Genomic DNA, 21606 nt, shown 5'->3' with positions numbered 1-21606 from the left:
ATTGAAGAATAATGATAAATTTTATATCCTCAGGTTAAGATGCAATATAAAAAGGCAAATGTAAAAGTGTTATGTGTTACAGTGAATGTGTTTATGTTCTGTTTAAATGCAAAATAAGAAAAAGTAGCAGCATTGAGGTAGAAGAAGAGGATTGCGTGACAGTTGTAAACTTGCTTGGAGGTCTGTAATGAGTTTGAAATAATGGAGTGAAACCACTGTGACTTTAGAGTGACAAGAGGGAAACAGTTATTGTAACTTAGTCTTGCTAGCAAGAGCTGATCACTCATGCATCCTCTTCCTATCTTTTGGAGGTCATTTGGCTCCTAAACTGTGTGTGTTTGCTGTTTGTTTGTGTTTTACTTCAAATAGCTAGCACTGCTAAAAGCAGCATGTGAGGTAAGCATCCTTCCTGCTTCTGGTGGCACTTGGCAGGCTTGCTCTGTGGGTACGCTCGGCGTTCATCTGGTGGGGCTGCTTCTGGAGCTGACAGGAAATGTTTCTCACCCAGGTCAGATAAGGAGCAACTGGTGGGATTTTCATGACATGCAGTGTAGCACAGGCTGTTGTTTCGTCTCTGAGCATGAATTTCAAGTTTTTTGGGTTTGTTAAAATAAATGCGTTGCTAGTTCAGGAAACTGAAAAAAACTAGGGATGTCCTTACTGTCTCCTGCCATCTTCCTGATGGCTTTTGGGCTTCTAGGGTAATCTCAGAGTGTTGGAATTGTGTTGGGGTTATGTTAAACTTCTGGCCTTTTCTTGAGGAAATGTGTTCAATGACTTTGCTGGTGCCTTCCAGTTTTCTGTTCATATAGTAAAACTTAGCTCTTGAGGAAAAAACAAAATACTCAAAGTTAGATCCTGTCACCCATGGTCACTTTAAGGCATTGCACATTTGGAGATAGATTAAATTTTCATTTTGCCTAAACAAAATTCTGTTTAAAGAGCACAATTACGCTAGACTGGTATCATGCAGTAATTCATAGAACTGAAAATAGTTAATGGTATAGTGACGCAACATGGGAAATTCTGAAAAACTTTGTGTCCAGGAAAGAGTTTTGCTGGTATTCATATTGTAGGTATCTTCTCCCTGCTAAGAATATTATGAGATAAAAAAAGGACTTTAGTTCCCTAGTGGCAGAAGAACTGCTTACTTCTTTAGCTGAAACTAATGAACTTTTCCTGTCGTGTCATAGGTAGCTGTGATGACGGTGATTGTGTGCCAGGACAGGTAAAGCTTTCTTGACACTGGAAGCTGAGTTAGGTGAGGTTCTGAGGGTTCAGTTGCCGTTTCAATCAGGCATTTTTAATTGGTGCATCCGACTGAACCCATTTTAGTTTCTGGGAATGGGCATGTACCATGCAATGTAAGTACATGTTTATATCTGCTTTTAGCTGGGGTCAGAGCCCTGTAGCATCTTGCAAGGTCTTGTCTGAAAATGGTTATACAAGTGTCAGTCAGGGAAAAAAAAGTCAGATCAAACTAGCTTGTGTAATTAATAAGCAAGCAATTTAAAAAGAGAATTCTCTTTCTCAGTCTTGATATAATATGCTGTATTTTACAAAGAATAAATTGAAATGTGTTCTTTTGCATTCTGGTTGTGATGTTAGAAATCAATGCTATGGAACTGCATGACAAAAAAAAAAAAAAAAAGCTTGAGATAACCACATCTGAAGTACCTGGCTGAAAACATTTTTCACCAGCAATAAAAAACATAAAAAATTAAAGCTTGCCTTAAATTCTCTGGCAACTAGTGATGGTGACTATTGTCTTTTTAGATAAAAAATTTTGTATGACGTTGCTGGATGCTGACAGATCTAGCAAACTACTTTGTCATTGAGAATACTTGTCAGGCCTCACAATCCTTGGAGGGAATTTGCATTGTGTTTTCAACAGTGAACAAAACAGAAATCCTTTCAGCTCCTACTGTTGGGGAAAATGATGAAGGACAGGATAAACCAGATCAAACAATAATAAAAATAAATTAAACTATCAGAACTTTCAGTAGAATTGAAATAGGATAAAGGTTGGAAATAGAAAGGTAGGTGAATTGGTGTTGGCTGTGGACAGCAGAGCTCTCAAACCCAGTAAATCCACGAGGATGGGCAAAGCCCAAGCACTTGCTCTGTAAGTGGCTGGGGAACACCAGCTTGGTCTGCTCGTATATGATCTGCTTCGTGCATTTTAAATAGATGCGAAAGATCTGGAACTGCAGCACACTTTGAAGCTCTAGAAAGAGTAGTAGTACTTTGCTTCCAGCCCTAAATTACCTCAGTTCAATCTGTAGGCTTGCCTGACTCTCCTAACATGGGACTGAAGGTGTCTCAGCTCTGAAATGCTCTTTTCTCTGTGTTTCCCAGAAAACTTCTTGGTAACAGAATTTGCTTTCACAGAACTCATCTGTATGGCTTCTCCTGCCTGGGTGTTTTGGTTGGTGATGCTTTCTATGATTGCTTGACTCTCGTAAACTGAAAAATACCCTGTGTGGTAGTCTGTGTGAAAACGAAGATATATTGTTATAAGAGGAGTATATACAAGAGGAGTACCCAGTACAACTTTTGGCTTTCTGGTGAACAGTGGCTGTACTTCATACACTTTCCGAGTTTTAAAATGCTCAATAGCCCATCTAAAGGCAGACAGAAGTATTCAGGATAAAAATTTGGCTGTGTGTGCAGTCACTTCAATAAGTTGTGGCCTGGGATTGCAGAATGATCTGTGCACTCACCAGTTAACATAGTCATTTACTAGAGGCTCTGAAATGAATTCAACTTAGGACAGTTGCAGAGACACTGATTACAGTTGTATTGTAACATGGTTTTAGAGTCAATCTGTGTAAAATAAATATATACCCTTCGTATATGCAGTTCTTCTGGATTCCTGCTGGGATCATAACTGGGCTGTGTATGGAGCCAAATCAGAATTGCTCACATTGTGTCTTAAAAAATAATGGGAATTTATAATCTGGTAAAAGTGCACTGTTTGCTTCCTGTTTCATCATGTACACTCCTCCTTATATTTTAATGTAACAGGGAAACTTGATACTGACATATGCTACTGGGGTACTTCTGCGACTGGAGTTCTGCTCCTGTGTATTTTAACACTAGAAATTATTTGCCTAAGCATGACCAGTATGTTTTAATTGTCAGCACATCTTGAAATATTCATCTTTCAGTGAGTCTTGCTAGGACAGAAAGTGCCAGAACAGCATAAACAATAGTTGCAAACAAAGTGGTGTTTCAAAGTGCTTTGTATGCAATGACACCAAAGTGATTTTGGTGTGGTTTGTTTTTTTTAACCTGTATTTAGTTAATGTTGCTTTGGATATGTAGAACAGCATATATTACTTGGCATAGCAGTTAATATAGTAGCTTTGTGCTTGTGGGTCAGAACACAATGCAAATTGTTAAACAGATACAAATTGCCTAATCTGAGATAAATGTTGAAACAGTTAAGTGTTACAGAAAGTGAGAAAGTGCCTTTCTATTGATTGATGTTGCAGAACCTCAATTTTTTCTTTTCAAGTCCCAGCAGTATATATTCAATTAATCTATGTCACAGGAATATTAGAAGTCATGTCATGTATGTAAAACAAAAAGAAATGATAGTATATGTTGTGTGTTATCTTAAATTAATATTCCTGTAACAGAGCAGTACTGATCCATTACAAGAAAATAATACACCTTAGAAACCAAAGAAACGACATTTGAAATATAAATCGATAGTTCTAAAGTTTAATTACCCCTTCACATTCATACTTTGCTCACCAGCATTTCTGGAGGATTTTGTTTAACGCTACAGTGTATCAACTAGACATACTGGAATGATGCAGGTATTGCAAATATGCAGGGTTAGGCAGAGAGCCAGATTTTATTCTCAGATCTACTTTGAACACCAATGGCTGAGAGAGATGAATTTGAAGCAAATGTTTTCAACTTCATTAGGTTCTTCTTAAGAAAATGTTTATTATATAGCAGCAATGGAAAATGGTGGTTTGTTGAGATATGCTAATTGACTCCTCAAATGTGAAAATCTCAGCCATCATAATTTTTAATTTTCTTTAAATATAATATGTGAGCAGTAAAACAAGAATGCTCTTTCATATGTTGCAGTGTTAGAAGTTATGGGCATTGACAGAATGCACAGGTGTGTGGATAAAATCTGTTTTATGTATGATGAACTGCAGTCCTTCCCTCTAGAAATTCCTGTGCCCAGAAAACTGATCACATACACCTAATATATGGTGGTACAAAACACAGTATCATACAGAGTACCAACCAAGTCTGATCTTGAATGGTAGTAAGTCAACAAAGAAAAGCATTTTATAAACAGTTCATGAAATATCTTCCTAACTTGTGGCTAGATGGCTCAGTAGTTATTAATAGGATACAAAATCTTTCAGCTCTGGAATATGTTTACAGAGCTAGCTCTGATTTTTTTTTTTTCTTTCTTTTCTTTTGAGTGTCCTGTTACTGTCTATGCTTTCTCCTTTGCTTGTGTGATGTTTATGTTTTCATTTGACTTAGCAGCACTAAGGGAAAAGGATGAAGCCCCCCCCCCCCCCCCCCGCCGCCCCATCGTAAGGGCCAGACATAATCCCTGTTGGACTTTGCTGTTGCTGAGCTTCAGCCTAACTGGGCAAAAAAAAATGGTTCCACAAAGGCAAAACACATACTTTCTGTTAGTAGGAAGTGCAAGCACCGGTCACCCCCAAAGAGGAGTGAAGAAAGCCAGGATCATGTCGCTGAAAGCCCAAGTGATGCATTACTGTGTGCCACTTCAATGAGCTTTACTGCTAATAAGTATCCATTAGGCAAGTTCTGCAAAAAAAGCCAAGTCTTTGAATAGCATTTTCCAGGAAATAGATGCTTCAAGGTTGAAATGAATGACTAACACTGAGCACAGTGCATTTCTTGGTAGCAGTTTTCTGGCACTAGTGGTAAGTGTTACTGTCCTCTGTTCTACAACCTGTCTTTCCACAGGCAGCTAGGTGAAAGCAAAAGCTGTCTTGGTTACTGCATGGCTGCACAGAAAGTGTGTTGGTGTAACTGAAGTAATAGTGAGGGGATGAGTGCTCCTGAAACTGCCACAAAGAAAAGGGCATATATATGCTGGTTCTCATTGCTGGAAATCAAGATATAAGTGCGCTACAGAGAAATTACATAGTTTTCCTTAGTGTTAGCTTTTCCTGTCCCTGAAGTAAGCATTTTTTTTGAAATATCATTTTTATAATATCAGAAAATGACCTAAGTTTGTTTGTTTTTGTTCATTGGTGACTAAACCTTAAATAGCAATGTATTTGGCTGTAGTTAAAGCCCCTTTCCCGAGCTCCCCTTCAAGCAGGAGCCAGTGGGGGTGAAGTCTATGGTTAAGCAACACTTTGACCTCAAATAATCTGAGTTTGGTGGGTAAGACAGCAGAGAAAATTTACTGTATAACCTTTTAAACATATTTAAGCAGTAGAAAACCTTAAAAAAAAAAAAGGCAGAAAAAGCGCCTCTTTATAAACTTTTCTATCATGAAATATGAGGGGACTGTGATTGTGACCTCCTTGAAGTGCTGTAATATCTACTGTTGAAAAGATTAAACAAGACTATGTATTGTTACTACCTTTGCACCACAGCAGCACTTCAGCTGCAAATCTGTGTGAAAGTTATAACTTCTTACTGACCTGTAACTTCAAAAAGAAATTTTTTCTAGGCTTTATTAAAGTAGGAAATTTACCAAAAGCTTCATTAAAACATTGTTAATGTTGCCCGATTAAACAACACATTTTCAAGATGTTGTTTGAAGATACTAATTATCCAGGGAAATCAGTAAATTAATAGTTTAAAAACTACATGCCATTTTACCCATAGCTCATCAAACATATCCTTAGTTACTTACTGCCTTGTCACTCTTCAAGGAATAGCAGTTGTGAGACTGGTACCCACTCTGCTTTCTGTTTTTACTGTTAGGGGCTTGGATGCCTTGCCAAGAGAGAGGTGTGATTTGGTGCCTCTTTCTTTTGATTCCCTTTGCGGCAGAGGAAGCTGAAAGGATGCCTGTCACCTTGTACTACAGTTCCAGTGTTGCTTTGCTTCTCTAAACTTGTCCTGCGTAAGAAAGCTGGCCAAGCAAAACTAGTAGGTTTCTGTGACTGTTAATCAGCGAATGGCTCCCTGTGGCATATGGAGAGCAGCTAGGAAACGTGGGAAGAGAATCCAATGAGCAATGACTGATTTAAGAGAGGGAGCAGCTTATGATTGTGCTGGTGTGTAGCATCACTCTTCATGTCTTTGTTTTAAGAGGGGAGAATATTGCTGAACTCTGTTCTCAGAGTGCAAGGTACCACACAGGTGTGTTACAATTAAGGTAACAGAGTTTATTTGGTTTCTTTCTTTTTATTCAATAAGAACTAGGTTAATGTGCAGAGAGTAGTGAAGTACACTATGAAGTCTTCTTAGTTCAGGCTGAAACTTTTGCCACGTGTTTTTAGCATTTCAGAGCATCTGATAATTGCTTCTGTTAATACCAGATCAGTATTGCTTTCTATGTAAAACACAGGATTTAAAAATAGATCAATATTTCAAAGAACTATAAAAATGGATTAATTGGGTATGCTTTGTTTTTGTTATCAAAGCCTTCCTGTATACTTAGCAGAGAAATAACAAACACTGAAGTGCAGGTTTTTTTCTTTTTTTTTAAAACTGCTGTAGAGTTTCATTCCAAAAGCAAAACAAATAAGTGATGTATTCACTTACCCTTTATTAGAACCTTTTTTGGGGAAAAAATGAACAGTTTGTAGTCAGAATTCTATTAAGTAGTTTTCAAATATTACTGGAGGATTATATTCAGTAACCTTTTTCTTTTTAAATTTAGCTGCAGGGCTTTATGGTACTTGGTCATAGGTTGTACCACGGCTTAAAAACTTATCCCTTTGTACGTGTAGAACGATAACTCCCATTTTTTAAAGCAGTTTTAGTAACTGACTAATTGAGATTAAGATTATTAAAGAGCCCAAAAGCGATGGTAGATGAGTAATTCTGTATAACTGTCAGTGTTACAAAGGGTTTTAGATGTACGTTTGTGTGTAGATTACTTTCTTACATGTGGTGCTTCTAGGATGGTGCCTATTCCATAATTGTTTAGATGTTAATTTGATTATCTGCTTGTAGATCAGAAATGAAAAACAGTTTAGGTAATTTTGTCTCTAAGTATGAGAAAGAACAAGATAGTAAACAATAGCACATAGATGAAGAAGAGGACAAAGTACATCAACCAAGTCATCTGTGCAGGGTGATTCTTAAATACATGTTTTGTGTGTTTGGTATAACTGTCTGTAAAATAAATTTTTCTTAGCACATCAGAAATGAGATCTCAGTATCTTGCTCAGTAGCTTAATGAAGTATCCCCCTTATCATAGTGCAGTTGGTTCCTTGTTTTGCTGTCTTCTCATTTTTGGTTTTAATTTTGGGTGCAAGTATATGTGGGAGGAAGTTGTGACAGGCTTTTTGTTAAGGAGATGCTCTGTAATTTGAAGAGCAGCAATGTATTCTTAAATTAGACTTCTGTGTTTGAAAATTTATCTTTCAGCAGTTCTGTGCAAAAGAAAGATGTTGCTTCTCATCGTCAGGACAAGTAAAGATTCTGGGTTTTTTTCACTGCAGATGAGTTATCTGTGCGTTCCTTGTTTAATGCATACATGATCTCTATGTGAAGGCATGTGCCCATTTCGCATAGCTGTTAAAACAGTGGTTAATAAAACCAGCTGAAGTTAGCCACAGCAGGTGTTGCAATTCAGTGCTTTGGTGATACTGGCCAGTGTGACCTGAATCTGGCTGAATTATGCCAAAAATTTCTTCTGAGATGTGCTAAACTCTACTTTCCAGATCTGGCTGTTTAAAATAGGTCTGAAGTTGCTGCAAGGAGCTCAGCATGCAGTCTTTGAAAACAAGCCTGCCTGCTTGGAACAAAACACCTGAACCCCCAGTCTAAAATACAGATCCTTTCCTGCACTGGTTGCAACTTCTTTCCTGTGTGGATCCAAAACTAAACTGTTACCTGTTTCTAGTGGTCTGCAAAACCATCAGGCCTCCCTTTTGCCTGTGTGAATACTGCTCTGTCCTTTCTTGTCGCGGATGAAAGGGGACTGGCCTGACTCCGGGAGGGTTTGGAGGGCTGCCCCCTGGGACCCGCTGCTTGTGGTCGCATTCCTGGTGTGACTCCGTTCTTGTATTTCTAACTGAAAGAAAAATGGAAAATGTGTCAAAATACAGGTTGTAGCCTTCTAGGCACAGAAGAAAAACTGGGAGCAGGTTTTGCAGGAGTTTGTTCCTCTGCCTGTGTGCGGCAGCTGGTGGTGGTAGGCACGGGCACAGTGTGCCGTGTGTCACCGCTCAAAAACTGCCTTGGTGGATGCCAGCATCCTTTCTCCAGTGTCCATACCCATGGTCAGCTGCTTAGGTTTGGAAGTTGGTTAAAACTGATGTTTTCTCTCGTAGCCAAATGTCGGCTTGTATTGTGCAAGCATGCTTGGTTTTGAGTCCCCTTTATACTCTTGGCCTCCGCAGCATCCTGGGGCAGTCCTGTCTGTGGCTGCGGTACAGAGTTTGTGAGCAGAGTTTCCTTCTGTTTGTTTTAAACATGCTACTGTTGATTGACGTGGATTATAGGTTTTGTATTACAAGAAGTAGGGAATATTTATTTCCTTTTCACCTTCACTTGCGCCATGGGTGATCTTTTATCCCCCCACAGCTGCCTCTCTAACCTGCTGGAAGTGTAATTTGTTGAACCTGACCATGAGTAGGTGCTTTTCCATACCTATGATATATCCTTATGTATTCTTCTCTCAATCTGCTTTGGTTTTTGAGGAGAGGGTGGTCAGAACTGCGTGAAATATCCAAGGTGTTGTCGTGTTATGGATTTCTACAGCAACAGAGTGATGATTCAAGGGTTCCCCCCCCCCCCCCCCCGTGCTTGGAAGCAAGTGTTTCATCACTTTTACCCATGGTGGAGAATTTGCTGTTTATTGTTACTGCTCTTTCTCATAACAAGATTATAAATAATAGAGTTGTAAAAATGAACATCACCACCCCCAAACCACAACTTTTTGAGTTTTGTGTCTGTTTGTAAAGCTTCAAATCAGTAGGTCATCTGATCTCATGTAGTGCATTTTTTGAGAGTATTTTTTTCTTCCTGTTATGGTGCTAAACGTGGGGCCAGAGGAGAGAATATAAAAATGGCCCCAAATGTATTTTCAGTATAGGACGAAGAATTTTGGATTTTTGCTTCTCGCCACAGGAAGAACTTCAAAGTGTTCTGATTTTTAAGTCTCCCATGTTAATATTTTTTTTCCTCTCAGTAACCTTGTTTAGAACTAAAAATAATAATGAATTATAAGAAAATAAATCAGTTTCTATTATCATGCTCTTGAGTTAATGCTCTGGATTTTTTCCTTCTCAGACTACATTTCTTCTCAGATGTTTTTTCTATCTGAAATCAGTTTACATATATCCTCTCAGGCAGGCCTACATATGTGTGAAAATGTGCATCTTGTTGAATCACACTCACAGTGAATATCTACAAATAAGCAAGTTCTTTGGTACCATGAGCAGGATTATAGTATTAGATCCTCTATTGTTTTTCTTCTGTGGTGGCTGCATTGTTTTGGAGAGCTGACTTAAGTTCCTGTGTAGCATTACTTGGCTTCAGAGAAAAATGGTTATTTTATAGTTTTGAATTTAATGCCCCGAAGTTCTTGTTTGAGAAGCCTCTCTTGTAGTTACTGATTTGGCCAACCTATTTGGAAGTAAATTGAATGTTGATATATCAAGCTGAGCATCCATTGCTGTCTTGCACTGAGAAGACCTTGTCTGCGGAGAAGGCAGAGCTCAGTGAACACGGAGCAGAAGGCGTATCTGATCCATAGTGTAGAAGGCAACCATTTTCCTTTCCAATTTAATTATAGTAAATGCCTCTTTATTACTATTCCTTTGTATTAATTCTGGAGATTAGCGATAATATGGTGGGGTTTATGTGTGATAACTCTGAGTAAAAGTAGTTCAGTACAAGCCTGAGGGAGTTTGTGCTCTTGTTGCAGTGCAGCAGGTGTTGCTGCTGGTGACTGTAGTGTGCAATACATGTTTCCTTGGTAAGCAGTCCAGTGGTCAGTCTTGGGAAAGATGACAGAGCCTAAAACACATCAGAGGTTGAATTAAGTATTTCTATAGTGAAAGGTATTAACACCTAGTAGTCTCTAGGTATGACAGCAGCTATCCTGTGTGGTTGTTTGTTTTGTTTGTTTGTTTGTTTTAAAGGGCATTACAAGGAACATTAAAATACTCGGGCTTCCTAAGCATGACTGTCCTGTGTGGCAGAGGGAGATGATGGCATGTGCCTGATGTCTGATATTGCATGAAGACAGAGAAGATTATCTCCTGTTTTCTGCTTCCTTCGCAAATCCAACCTTTTCCACCTGTTGAGAGAATTGAGGTTGCTGTTATTCCCATCCTGGGGCGTTGCAGTTATGGTTGCATTTGTTTCCAGGCTCTCAAGTTGCTGTTACATTCTGCAAAATGCTGCTGTGACCAGGCCCTGTGGGGTAGCTGGTAAGGGATAAATGTGGTGGGTTTTTTTGTTTTTCCTGTTATGACAAGGATAATTTCACACTTTCTTGTTTCAGCACAAAACACACTTTAAAAAACAAACAAAAAACCCCAAACCCAAGCAAACACCCTCATGTTGCCCCAGTCAATCAACCTATGCCAAACAGCAATTTGTTTGCCTCTTATTTTGAGACGCTCTGGCTCTCTTTTCAAAATGGATTGGTGAAATTGGTGAGAGAGATGCATTTCCTCAGCTGTGGCTTATTCTCCTAGCAAAGCCCTGGGAATTCTTTCCAAAATACACATTCAAGAGAGGCTATAAAAACTCCACAAAGATGCAAACATCTATTTGTCTGCAATCATAAGCTTATTCAAACATTAAAATACTGCTCAGATCTAGGTGTGGATTTTTTTTTTTGTTTCTTTTTCTGTTGTTTTTTTTTTCCTGGCCTGCTTGTGGATTTTTTTTCTCAAGATGAAAGAATATATTTTTACTAATGGTAGTCCACTTCAGTAAACTTTCTTGCCACTGTGTATTATTTATGCTATAGAAATGCAAGTGTTACAAAGAAACAAAATACAAGTCATTGCAGTGTGGTGTTCCCTCCCCTGGAAAATGTTTATTTGCACTCTGACTTTGTAGATACCCTTTCTTGCCCAGAGTTCTCCTTTTTTGATGACAAGTGATGCTGAGCACTTACACATCTTGTTGCATACAAAAAAGCATAAAATATTTCCATTGCCATACTTTTGTTATTTTAATTGCTGAAGATAACTGGGACAGTGGTCAATACTGATGCTATGCTTTCAATTAATCCTGGAAGATATGCTTCTTTTCCTATGTCTTGTGCTTTGCCTTAGTGTATCCTTACTGAGTATAAAGTTAGGCTCTGTAGCTATCCAAAATGCTAGATGCTTAAGTATAATTTAGTAATCTGTGTATTATTTTCAAGGCACACATAAGCAATAGCTGCTTGCTAATAAAATGCATTTAGTGACCCATGAGTGAATTGATCCCTATGACTATTTAAAGCTTAGGGCTCTAAAAGTTTTTCTCTTATCTTTATGTTAAACAATGGAAAGTTTTACCGTATGTTCGAATAACATCTTCATCAGGTTCACAACAGGGTACCATAGTTAATTTTCAGTTGAGTGCTTTACAGGATTTTCTTTTTGCAGGCTGGTTGGGTGAAAGTCTAGACACTGAGAGATGAGGTGTTAGAGGGGCCTCACAATATAGTTATTGTGAATGGTAAGTAGGAGCAGCTTCCTCTGATGTATGGACTCCATGCCCAAACCAGTAGTACAAAGGCATAGCTTTTGTTCAAGGGGATAGGGGCTAATCCGAATGCTGCACACTGTGAAAAACCTTTTATGGAAGGGGGGGAAACTTGCCTTGAAGGTGAGAGGTCAGCAGTTTAACCTCTGACCATAAAACAAGAGACTAAGGAAGAATGGGATGAACAAGGGGGAAGAATACTTCAAGTACTCCATTCTTTGTTTATCAAAAATGGGTCAAGCAAATGAGTGTCAGGAATGGTTACAGGAGTTCTGATGGGACGCAAGGGAGTCTGAAGATGTGCTCTGGCTTAGCTGCACATTGCTACAGAGTTTGGAGCTTGCATAGCTCTCCCTTCTCAAATGCTTGATAAAGAGATCCCTAAATGAAAATCTAATCTTTCAGCAACCCTTAAAATCACAGTTACTCTGCTCTCCTCCTCTCCACCCCAGATCAGGTCCTTTATTAAAATTTTTTTATTCTAATATTTCTTTGCATAGATTAACATCATTTAGTATTTGACCTTTTAACTGTTTCCACTGTTTCTGGGCTGTTTTTTGAAGTTTGTAAAGAAGCATCTCGGTAGTAACTTCCTCACACGTGTTCAACAGGCAGTGAGATGGGTCTCTTAGTTAAAGCTGCGGATCTTTGGGTGGTCAGTGCTATTGTACAACAGCAGGGGAGAGCTGTTTCCAATCTTTGTGCAAAGGGAATATGGAAGCTTTCCCCTCTGATCTCATTTTGGTATTATCAGTGCCGGGAATTTAGTTGCAATCCAATTAGAAATGATGGAAGTTATGTTAACTAATAGTTAAGCCTCTCATATTCTCAGGTCCACCCGTTTGGACTAATTGGTTGCGATACTCTTGACTCACGCTGGCAGAAGATACCAACAGTGATTAATATACTTGCTGCGTTAAAGCTCAGCTCCCTGCCTGGCATACAACCATTCCTTGTGCTTCACTACATCTAGCCCATGAGAAGCACTACTCTCCTCCTTCCTCCCTCCTGGTCTGTCCCAGCATGCAAAAAAGCAAAGAAGACATAATGCCTTGCTTGTGCACCTCTGGAAGTTTTATACTTCACTGGACATAGATGTGTTTTATATATGAGGTAAATTCCTCTTCCTGCTTCACACAAAGGGATTAAAGCTAGGCTTTGTTGTTGACCCTCGTCACATGTCACATCTTCAAACATTGCTTATGACCTGGACAGCTTTAGGCCCCTTGCATTAAGAGAAGTGATCAGTAACCACCAGCATTCCCCAGCCAGCCAGTAGCAGGGCTTCTCAGCACTCGGGGAAATATTTTTTGGTACATGCTTGATTTTATTTGTGCTTGGAAATAGCACAGCCTCAGACTTTGTGCTTTCCCTTGGCTGAGCTTAATCCTTTGTTTCTCAATTTCATACACTTCCACCATTCTTCTTTAAGTATATTAGGGGTAAATTCCTCAGAAAGGTGGTACTAAGTGTACTTCCATGATCTGATACATCTTCAAATGAGAGAAAAGACTCTTCATTCTCTTTACATACCTTAGAAACTGTTTTGGGTTCACCAATTTCAAAACACAGTGTTTTAGTGGAGAGCTTGTCAAATATGCAGAGTTGTTTAATAAATAAATTTTAAATGAAAGAGTTAGGATTGTGGCTGTTGCTGGACATACCAGTGCAGGTGATTCCTATAGCTTTTAAGTGAAACTAAAATGAATAACCCATTATACTCTATTTGCCTTGCTGTTAATGGGTTAGTTTTGTAACTTTTTCAGTGCGTAGCCTACAATATGAATTGTGATCTTTTAGGCTTTTCAAATTTGATGGGATAAAATGGTGTTCTCTAGCAAAATGACTGACATTTTTCCCCTTGGGGAAGCACTGTAAGTTAAAAGGTTTATGCATTTTACAGTAGGTGACCTTCCAGTATCTTGTATTTGAATTTGGAGAATGAGGTACGGTTTCTTCCCCATAATTATTTCTTCTGGAATCTTTAAAAGCAATCAAAGCCCCTTCCATACCTTATGAAAGATGACTGATGATGTCATTGTGTTCTGGAATAGCATCTCATGCAATATGTCTGTATTTCAGGAAAAAAAAAATGGGCTAAAACTACTGCTGTACTATAGGATGTAGATTGTATCTCCTTGCTAAGTTCTCTCTCTCTCTCCGCTCCCCCCCCCCCAGTTGCTACAACGGGAAAAAACTTTGTGGTAAAAATTACTCTGTGTGTCCAAATAAGGTTTCTAAGTCATGCATATCTTAAGGTGGTATATTGGCCCTGGGGAAGCAAATGGCAAGCAAGTGTGGAGTTGAGCTAGAAGAGCTAGAACACGGTTTTATTTCTGGTATCTTAACTATCCCTTTTCATAGAATCATAGAAACATTTAGGTTGGAAAGGATCTTTAAGATCATTGAGTCCAACCATTAACCTAGCACTGTCAAGTCCACCACTAAACCATGTCCCTAAGCACCACATCTACATGTCTTTTAAATACCTCCAGGGATGGTGACTCCACCACTTCCCTGGGCAGCCTGTTCCAATGCTTTGACAACCCTTTTGGTGAAGAAATATTTGCTAATATCCAATCTAAACATCCCCTGGCACAACTTGAGGCCATTTCCTCTTGTCCTGTCACTTGTTACTTGGGAGAAGAGACCAGTACCTGCTTCACTACAACCTCCTTTCAGGTAGTTGTAGGGAGCGATAAGGTCTCCCCTCAGCCTCCTTTTCTCTAGACTAAACAACCCCAGTTCCCTCGGCCGCTCCTCATAAGACTTGTGCTCTAGACCCTTCACCAGCTTTGTTGCTTTTGCTCTCCTTTGGATGCACTCCAGCACCTCAATGTCTGTGTTGTAGTGAGGGGCCCAAAACTGAACACAGTACTCGAGGTGCGGCCTCACCAGTGCCGAGTACAGGGGAACAATCGCCTCCCTGCTCCTGCTGGCCACACTATTTCTGATAGAGGCCAGGATGCCATTGGCCTTCTTGGCCACCTGGGCACACTGCTGGCTCATATTCAGCTGGCTGTCAACCAGCACCCCGAGGTCTTTCTCTGCCGGGCAGCTTTCCAGCCACTCTTCCCCAAGCCTGTAGCGCTGCATGGGGTTGCCGTGATCCCAGTGCAGGACCCGGCACTTGGCCTTGTTGAACCTCATACAAATGGCCTTGGCCCATCCATCCAGCCTTTCCAGATCTCTCTGTAGAGCCTTCCTACCCTCAAGCAGATCGACCCTGCCTCCCAACTTGGTGTTGTCTGCAAACTTACTGAGGGTGCACTCAATCCCCTTGTCCAGATTGCTAATAAAGGTATTAAACAGAGCTTTCCCTGAAGAAAGGAGGTATACTTTACAGTTTTAAGCAGAATGTTATTCTGTGGAATTTACCTACCCTGGAAAGAAATCCTCTGTGGGCAGATGGGGCTTTAGACTCCAGTTCTCCCCTGGACATGCTTTTCAACGTACATGGACAAGACACCCAGCTCACAGGCCTCCTGTTTTGTCTAGAGCAGGTTAGTCCCCTTGATGGGCATGAAGAATTTAAGTAATAACGAGTCATCTGGGATAACTTGTTAAAATTAAGATCTGATATTTGCACAGCCGTAATTCTTCGAATCTATTTTTAGTCTTCAGTTTTCAGAAATGAGTGGATTTTCCCTGTTCTGGCAAGAGTGCTATTTTGTTTATCAGAGTGATGGAAGGCTCAAGATAAGAGAGGAGTTATCTGAGGCTTCCTTGAGAGATGAGTATGTCTTTCTACTTGAAAGGTGCAGCAGTGTTTTTATACCCTGTATGTTTTCTTACTAATTATCAAAACAATTAAAAAGGTGCTATAAGGAAATACCTTATTTTATATAAACATAATTTATAAATACATTGTATCCCATTGATTATGAAATTGTCAGCATGGGTGATTATGGTTAGACTTCATTAATAAAAAAATGGAATTAGTTATCTTAAACCAAAGCAACTTCTCTTTTATCTACCTGCATATCAAACTGTTCTTTATGAGAAGTGCATGCGCATGGTTAATGATTGGTTTCTCCTGCAGCATAGTGCCTTTTAGCACAAAAACTTGCTTGTCTGAAAACATTTTAGTACTTCCTCCGAAAGTTCTTTTTTATGCCTTATGAAGACTGGTTGGCACCTGTGATTAATTCTTAGTATTCCTAGCTTTTTTGTTTTCCTGATAAATGACCAATGAGACAATGGTACTGTTTTCTTGGGTCCCATCTGCTCATGACTTTAATTTGTGTTTAGATTAGAAATTACTAGCCTTTAGCACTGATTTCAACTGTACACTGTTGCTGGTCTAGGTTTCGCATACATTCACAGAGCTCAACTGTTTCTCCTAGAGGTGAATTTCCTTTTGTTTCTGAAAACAAAAAGAAGAATAAAGGGGAAAGCTCCAGCTGGTTACCGAACTGTTATCAAACTGTACTGATCATTCAGATCATCCTTTTAAGCCTTCCTGTGGTGAACATGCAGCCAGGGCAGCAGTACTGTCTCACTGGTGGACATGAAGAACACACAGAAGGACAGACCACGGGTGTGAAATGACTACAAGTGATTAGTGATGTGGGGCTTGTAGGTAACCTGAGGTTTGTGTATTGATCTATGTCGAGGAAGAAGTTGGAGAAATAGATACAAAATGGATGCTAGAATCATACAGCCCTTCCAACATGTGGAAGACCTAATAGCATCTGACCCTTTCATGCAAACACTGAACACAGAGAAATTGTGCAATGAGAGAAGGGTGGTGGTTGAGAGGAGGCCTTTTTATGAAAAATGTTGTTGCGTATTATATTACATTAATCTGTAAATTACATGCAGTGTCATATATTTCAGCTTCTTGTGCATCCTGTGTGTTGATGGCTGTTATTGTTGTGCAGGCTTATAGGTGCATTCTGAAATATTAGCATCAGATTTATTTGATAAATTGATTTTTTTAGATAAGATGTAACCTTAATTTATGCTGTTGTTGATTTATTAATAAGTCATTCCTTGTTCTTTCACATCAGTGATAATAATATCATTTTTTCCCCTGCTAATATTTTTGACTGCTGTACATCTGGTGCATACTGATGCATTACTCATGGTTTCCCTGTCCTCATCTCACTTCTTCCTGCTGTAATGCTCTTTGGAAAGTAAAATTAAGACCTTCATTACTTAAGAGGCAGAAATACTCAGTTCAAACATGTAGATGGCCCATCTTCCTCTAATGCTCTCTTCCTTCCTGTAGTCCTTATCTGCCCATCCCCAAGCACGCCATTGCTCTTCCGACTGTGCGCAGGTCTGTTTTCTCTTTTCTTTCTGCCCTGAGTGGTAGTAACAACTCTCTGGGCCACCTCTTTGCCTCTGTGACTGGACGACTGACCAGCTGGAGCCTGCAGCCTGACTGGTGTACCTCGGCTTTCCAATCAGCAAGGCAGCCAGGCCTGGGTTGGGCTCCCACCCAGCAGAGTGGCTGTGTACCTTGCAGGGTGCCTTCATTGAAGTAACTGCTTCTGGTATATGTTCTTGTACTTTTAGGACAGCTAGTTCGAATGCAGACTGCTGAAATGGGAGGAGGCAGCTTCTGACCTTGCCTTCTGGAAAGGCTCAATTTACAAAGGATGTGTTGAGTTCTGACCCTGCACAGGCCGTGCAAGTGCAGTGTGTTGTTTTGAACTTTAGCTTTTTCTATTAGAGTGAAATATATTGTCTGCTATTATCACACTGTTAAATTAATTTTCACTATTTTGTGCACAATTTATTTGAGATTCCACTGGACAAAGCAGGCATCAGGCATTGAGGTTTCATAAGATAAAATTATTTTGCACTAACCACATTACGGTTACTTTGTAATGGGATGTAAATTGAAGTTGTGCATCTATATCACTCTTCTACTTTGCTGTTCTGAATAAATAGTACTTTAGAAATCAGTAGAGAAACGTAACTCTTCTGTTTCATTGCTGAAGTATGTGATATCAAGAAATGTCTTGGAGAGTTTTCTAGTTATTGAATGTGCTTTGGGATTAGTAACTTAAAGAGACTGGAACCCTGATCTCCTGCCTCCAGGTCAGCAAGACACAATACCATTCTGGTTACAGGCCCTTTATGTATATTGGGATGCTGTTTACATCCCCTGTTTTGCTGACCCCACTCTGGCACATAATTGGGAATTTTGACCTGAGTAACTGTAAACACCTGTGAGAAAAAACCTTTGACTTGCTTTTACTTGTCTGATGTATATGTGTGGCCTGTGGTTTAAAATTACTAAACCTGGGCTTGCATGGAAATGTCCTTTTTTTATGCCTGTAAATGTTCTTCTGAATCGAAAAGAATTAATTTGTCCAGGATCTCATGATATTTGGGAACCTGAAATGACTGACTTGAGGTCATGCAGCAGGTAACTGGCAGGACTGAAAATCAGTGTGTGTCTTCTAATTCCTGGCGTGTTGCGCTGCTGGCTGGGCCCACGTTCTAGCTCTGCTGAAGCAGAGAGGGACAAATACTGTCAATGAAGCTGAGCAAAAAAGAATATAAATTTTTTTTCTTGCTGCCCTCTTTGCTACTTTGCGACTTTTCAGTTTTGAAGCAGTTGGAGGGAAAGGCACAGAGAGGTGCAGCTGTGTCAGAGCTTGTTTTACTAAAAGATCAGTATATTGTTCAGTAAGAAAATGCCAAAGAAATAAATTGCATTAGCCTTCCTGCCATGTGTGGTGTTGCCCTTTGAAAGGCTTAGTGAGGGAAAAGTGCCCAGTTTAGGAGCATCACTGGGAGAGATGTGCTGTGGAGCCTATGCTTCTGTCCTGGGAGGTCCTTGGTGGGGATCAGAGGGGTCGCTGTTTCCCAGGATGTCAGGTGCCAAAGCCATGGTGCCTCTGCTGTGTCAGCCCGAGCCCCTTGCTCTCAGCATGCATTGTGTGCGGTCACTGGCTTGGAAACTTCTGGGAGATGCTTTCTTAATGTTTTCTTTGTCTTCTGTGGAAAAAAACCCCAAGATTTGGGGCTTCTGTGTAGGTGGTTTGGTAAGTGACTGGAATATCTTCTTTAGTTGCACAGACTAATACTAGAGGGGACTCATAACATAAATGCCAGTGTAAGGTTGTTTTCTGTACTATTTTTTTTTTTTTTTCCCTGAACATGGCTATTGGGTACTAAAACATGAGTGCTTCATGACAGTGAAAATCTCAGCTGATCAGAGGTTTATTAGCTGTTGGAGTAACACTGATCTTTCTGTAAGCAACCTCCTAACCTGCTTTTTGTGTTTTGTACTTATCAAAAGTTTAGTGTTGACTTTAAAGGTTTGGTATGTGAAAAACGTCAAAACATTGATTTTTCAGCTCTATGCTGCCTGCCATAGACAAATTGGGGCTGAATGCATGTGGGCCAGCCTCTAAAATTTTTTTGTTGTTGATTTTTGCTCACATGGAGGGCCCTCGGGACAGATGGCCCCTCGCTGTTGATGGTTCGATTACAGTGATCACCCACAGCTTCTGAGGAGTGCGAAGAAAAGAAATTGCTTTCTTTGTCAAGGTGTTTTCAATTCAATTCTCACCCATTAGCCCTGTTTGGTTAAGTTTTGAATTACTCCATCAGGTGACTGATGAGTTTATTTTTTCCCCCCAATGGTATTAAAATGGATTTGGTATAAGATGGAAAGCAAAGGCAAAAAAAGATTTGTGCTTATTGATCAGTGCTCCTTCATCTTTATTCTGGTTTAATGTATCATGAACAAGCAAGATAGAAATGAACACTGAATCAGAATAGGCTAAAAAAAAAAAAAAATTTTAAAAGGTATTTTAACTGTTTTAAATCTGTGAACTGTTTACACATATAGCAAACTATATGTGTAGGCTGTGGCTAATCAACGTAGTTGTTAATGGTTTTAGAGCTTTGTGTAACTGACAATGTTTATGATTGTTTTAATTTAATTAGTAGCAGATTGGTATGTATATAAAATTATGAAATATTGTCTGATATAATCAAAGTTTTCATAGTCAGATGTGTTTCAGTTATGGTGCTGTAGATGTTCTGAGGAGTAGGAAACAGCCAGGCCAGGCCCCAGTTATCAGTGCTGCTCTACTTCTGTCGCTTCCTACCACAGCCAGTAAGCAAAAGTGAAAGATTTGGATTTCATACGGACATTAATTGTAATGGGAGACTGAAAATGGGATAAAGATGGAGAATTTGAAACTGTGTTTTTGTAGCGTACAGTTATATTCATTCTCTTTCACACATAAGCTGAGTATCACTACACAATCCCAAGCCTTGTTTCACAGTGATACAGTAGTATGTGTATTAATTAATTGAAATGTCATAAATAATCTAGAATAAAACAATGAACAGAGAATCTAACCCCTTCTTCCTGTAGCTGGCCTTGGTTGCAGCGACAGTGTCAATGGGGTTGGCTCTGCAGAGCTCACCAAGCCCCAGAGAGGTAGGTCTGAGCTGATGGAGAGGAGGAGGCAGGCTGAGGGCTGGGCGAGAAGTGCTCTTGGTTTGGGTTTTCTTGTGTATATTTTCATGAAGGTCTTCTGCCTTAGTACAGATGTATGCTAGTTTAGTGTTCACCAGGACAGATGAAAAGCTCGATTCTTATACATATTTTGCATTCAGAAGACATTGATGGAGTCTGTATTATGACACAAGATGAATGCTGGATTGTGAATGATGTTTGGTAATACAAGCGATGGTGCTTTCGCTGCTGCTGGAAACTCCCTAAATATCAGAGATGGCCCATTTCAAGAACGATAGTCTCCCTCCTGATACAAATCAGAAGTGCTTGAATATGAAGTCAGTACCTAAGGTAGTACTTTTCACACCTTTAAGCTTATCACTGCCCTTGGTTCCTGTACCTGCAAAGAGCTGCTGTTTGAGTTTACCTTCTCCCCTATGCTTGTGGAAAGCAGGGCCTCTGGGAAGAGGAAACAAAACACAGTCCAGCCTGTGATGCCTGAAGAATTGCCATGTTGCCAACTCCAGTTTCAGCTTTGCTCACAATAGTCTTGTGGGAAAGGAGGAGGTGTGCTTGTGGGGGGAGACAGCCTCATCCCACAGTCTGGTCACTGCTGCATGTGCTGTGTCCAAACCCAAGAACAGCCTGGGGTTTTGCCTAGTGGCTCAAAGAAAATGTTCCTCTTCCATGTGTCTGCCAAATAGAGAAGAACACTTAGATAGCAAGCAGGGTAGGAAACGAGGATGGAGGGAAGGAAACGCAGAAGATGACAGAATATTTTTCTACCTTCGTGCTCTCCACATGATGAATTTTATACGCTTAAGTTTTGGGGATATTTTCCCCATTTGGGAGCAGTTTGTCTAAAGCATTTGGCTGAGGACAATATTAGTGGAGGATGTTTGAAAGCAGCATTTGTCTACTGATGTACTAAATATATATCATAGAATTATAGAATGGTTTGGGTACTAAATATATATAATAGAATCATAGAATGGTTGGAAGGGACCTTTAAAGGTCATCTAGTCCAACCCCCTGCCATGAGCAGGGACATCTTCAACTAGATTAGCTTGCTCAGAGCCCCATCCAACCTGGCCTTGAATGTTTCCAGGGATGGGGCATCCACAACCTCTCTGGGCAACCTGTTCCAGTGTTTGACCACCTTCACTGTAAAAAATTTCTTTCTTATATCTAGTCTATCTATATAGTGCACTTTATAATTTGGGTAATGATATTATATATTCCATGATAATGTTACATAGTCCATTATTCCAATGTATTATGTATTCCAGTATTGGTCTAGTGTAAAAGACTG

The 21606-nt window shown here is 39.8% G+C and overlaps 1 protein-coding gene across 7 annotated transcripts in view; it reads left to right on the top strand.

Moving 5' to 3' along the window:
- DENND1B (DENN domain containing 1B) overlaps positions 1–21606 on the top strand; it is a 169335-nt gene that overhangs the window by 12556 nt on the left and 135173 nt on the right. The window contains exon 1 of one of the 7 annotated variants that reach the window (XM_041127794.1): positions 10047–10584. The exons of the other annotated variants lie outside the window; for them this stretch is intronic. Coding sequence (XP_040983728.1) covers positions 10503–10584 — 82 coding nt within the window. The 5' untranslated portion in view covers positions 10047–10502. Of the gene's footprint in view, positions 1–10046; positions 10585–21606 lie in introns of those variants that run through there. 7 annotated transcript variants of the gene reach the window in all.

This window comes from Aquila chrysaetos, chromosome 12 (genome assembly GCF_900496995.4).
Source record: "Aquila chrysaetos chrysaetos chromosome 12, bAquChr1.4, whole genome shotgun sequence".
Classification (NCBI taxonomy): domain Eukaryota; kingdom Metazoa; phylum Chordata; class Aves; order Accipitriformes; family Accipitridae; genus Aquila; species Aquila chrysaetos.
This window is presented reverse-complemented; position numbering and strand designations above follow the sequence as displayed.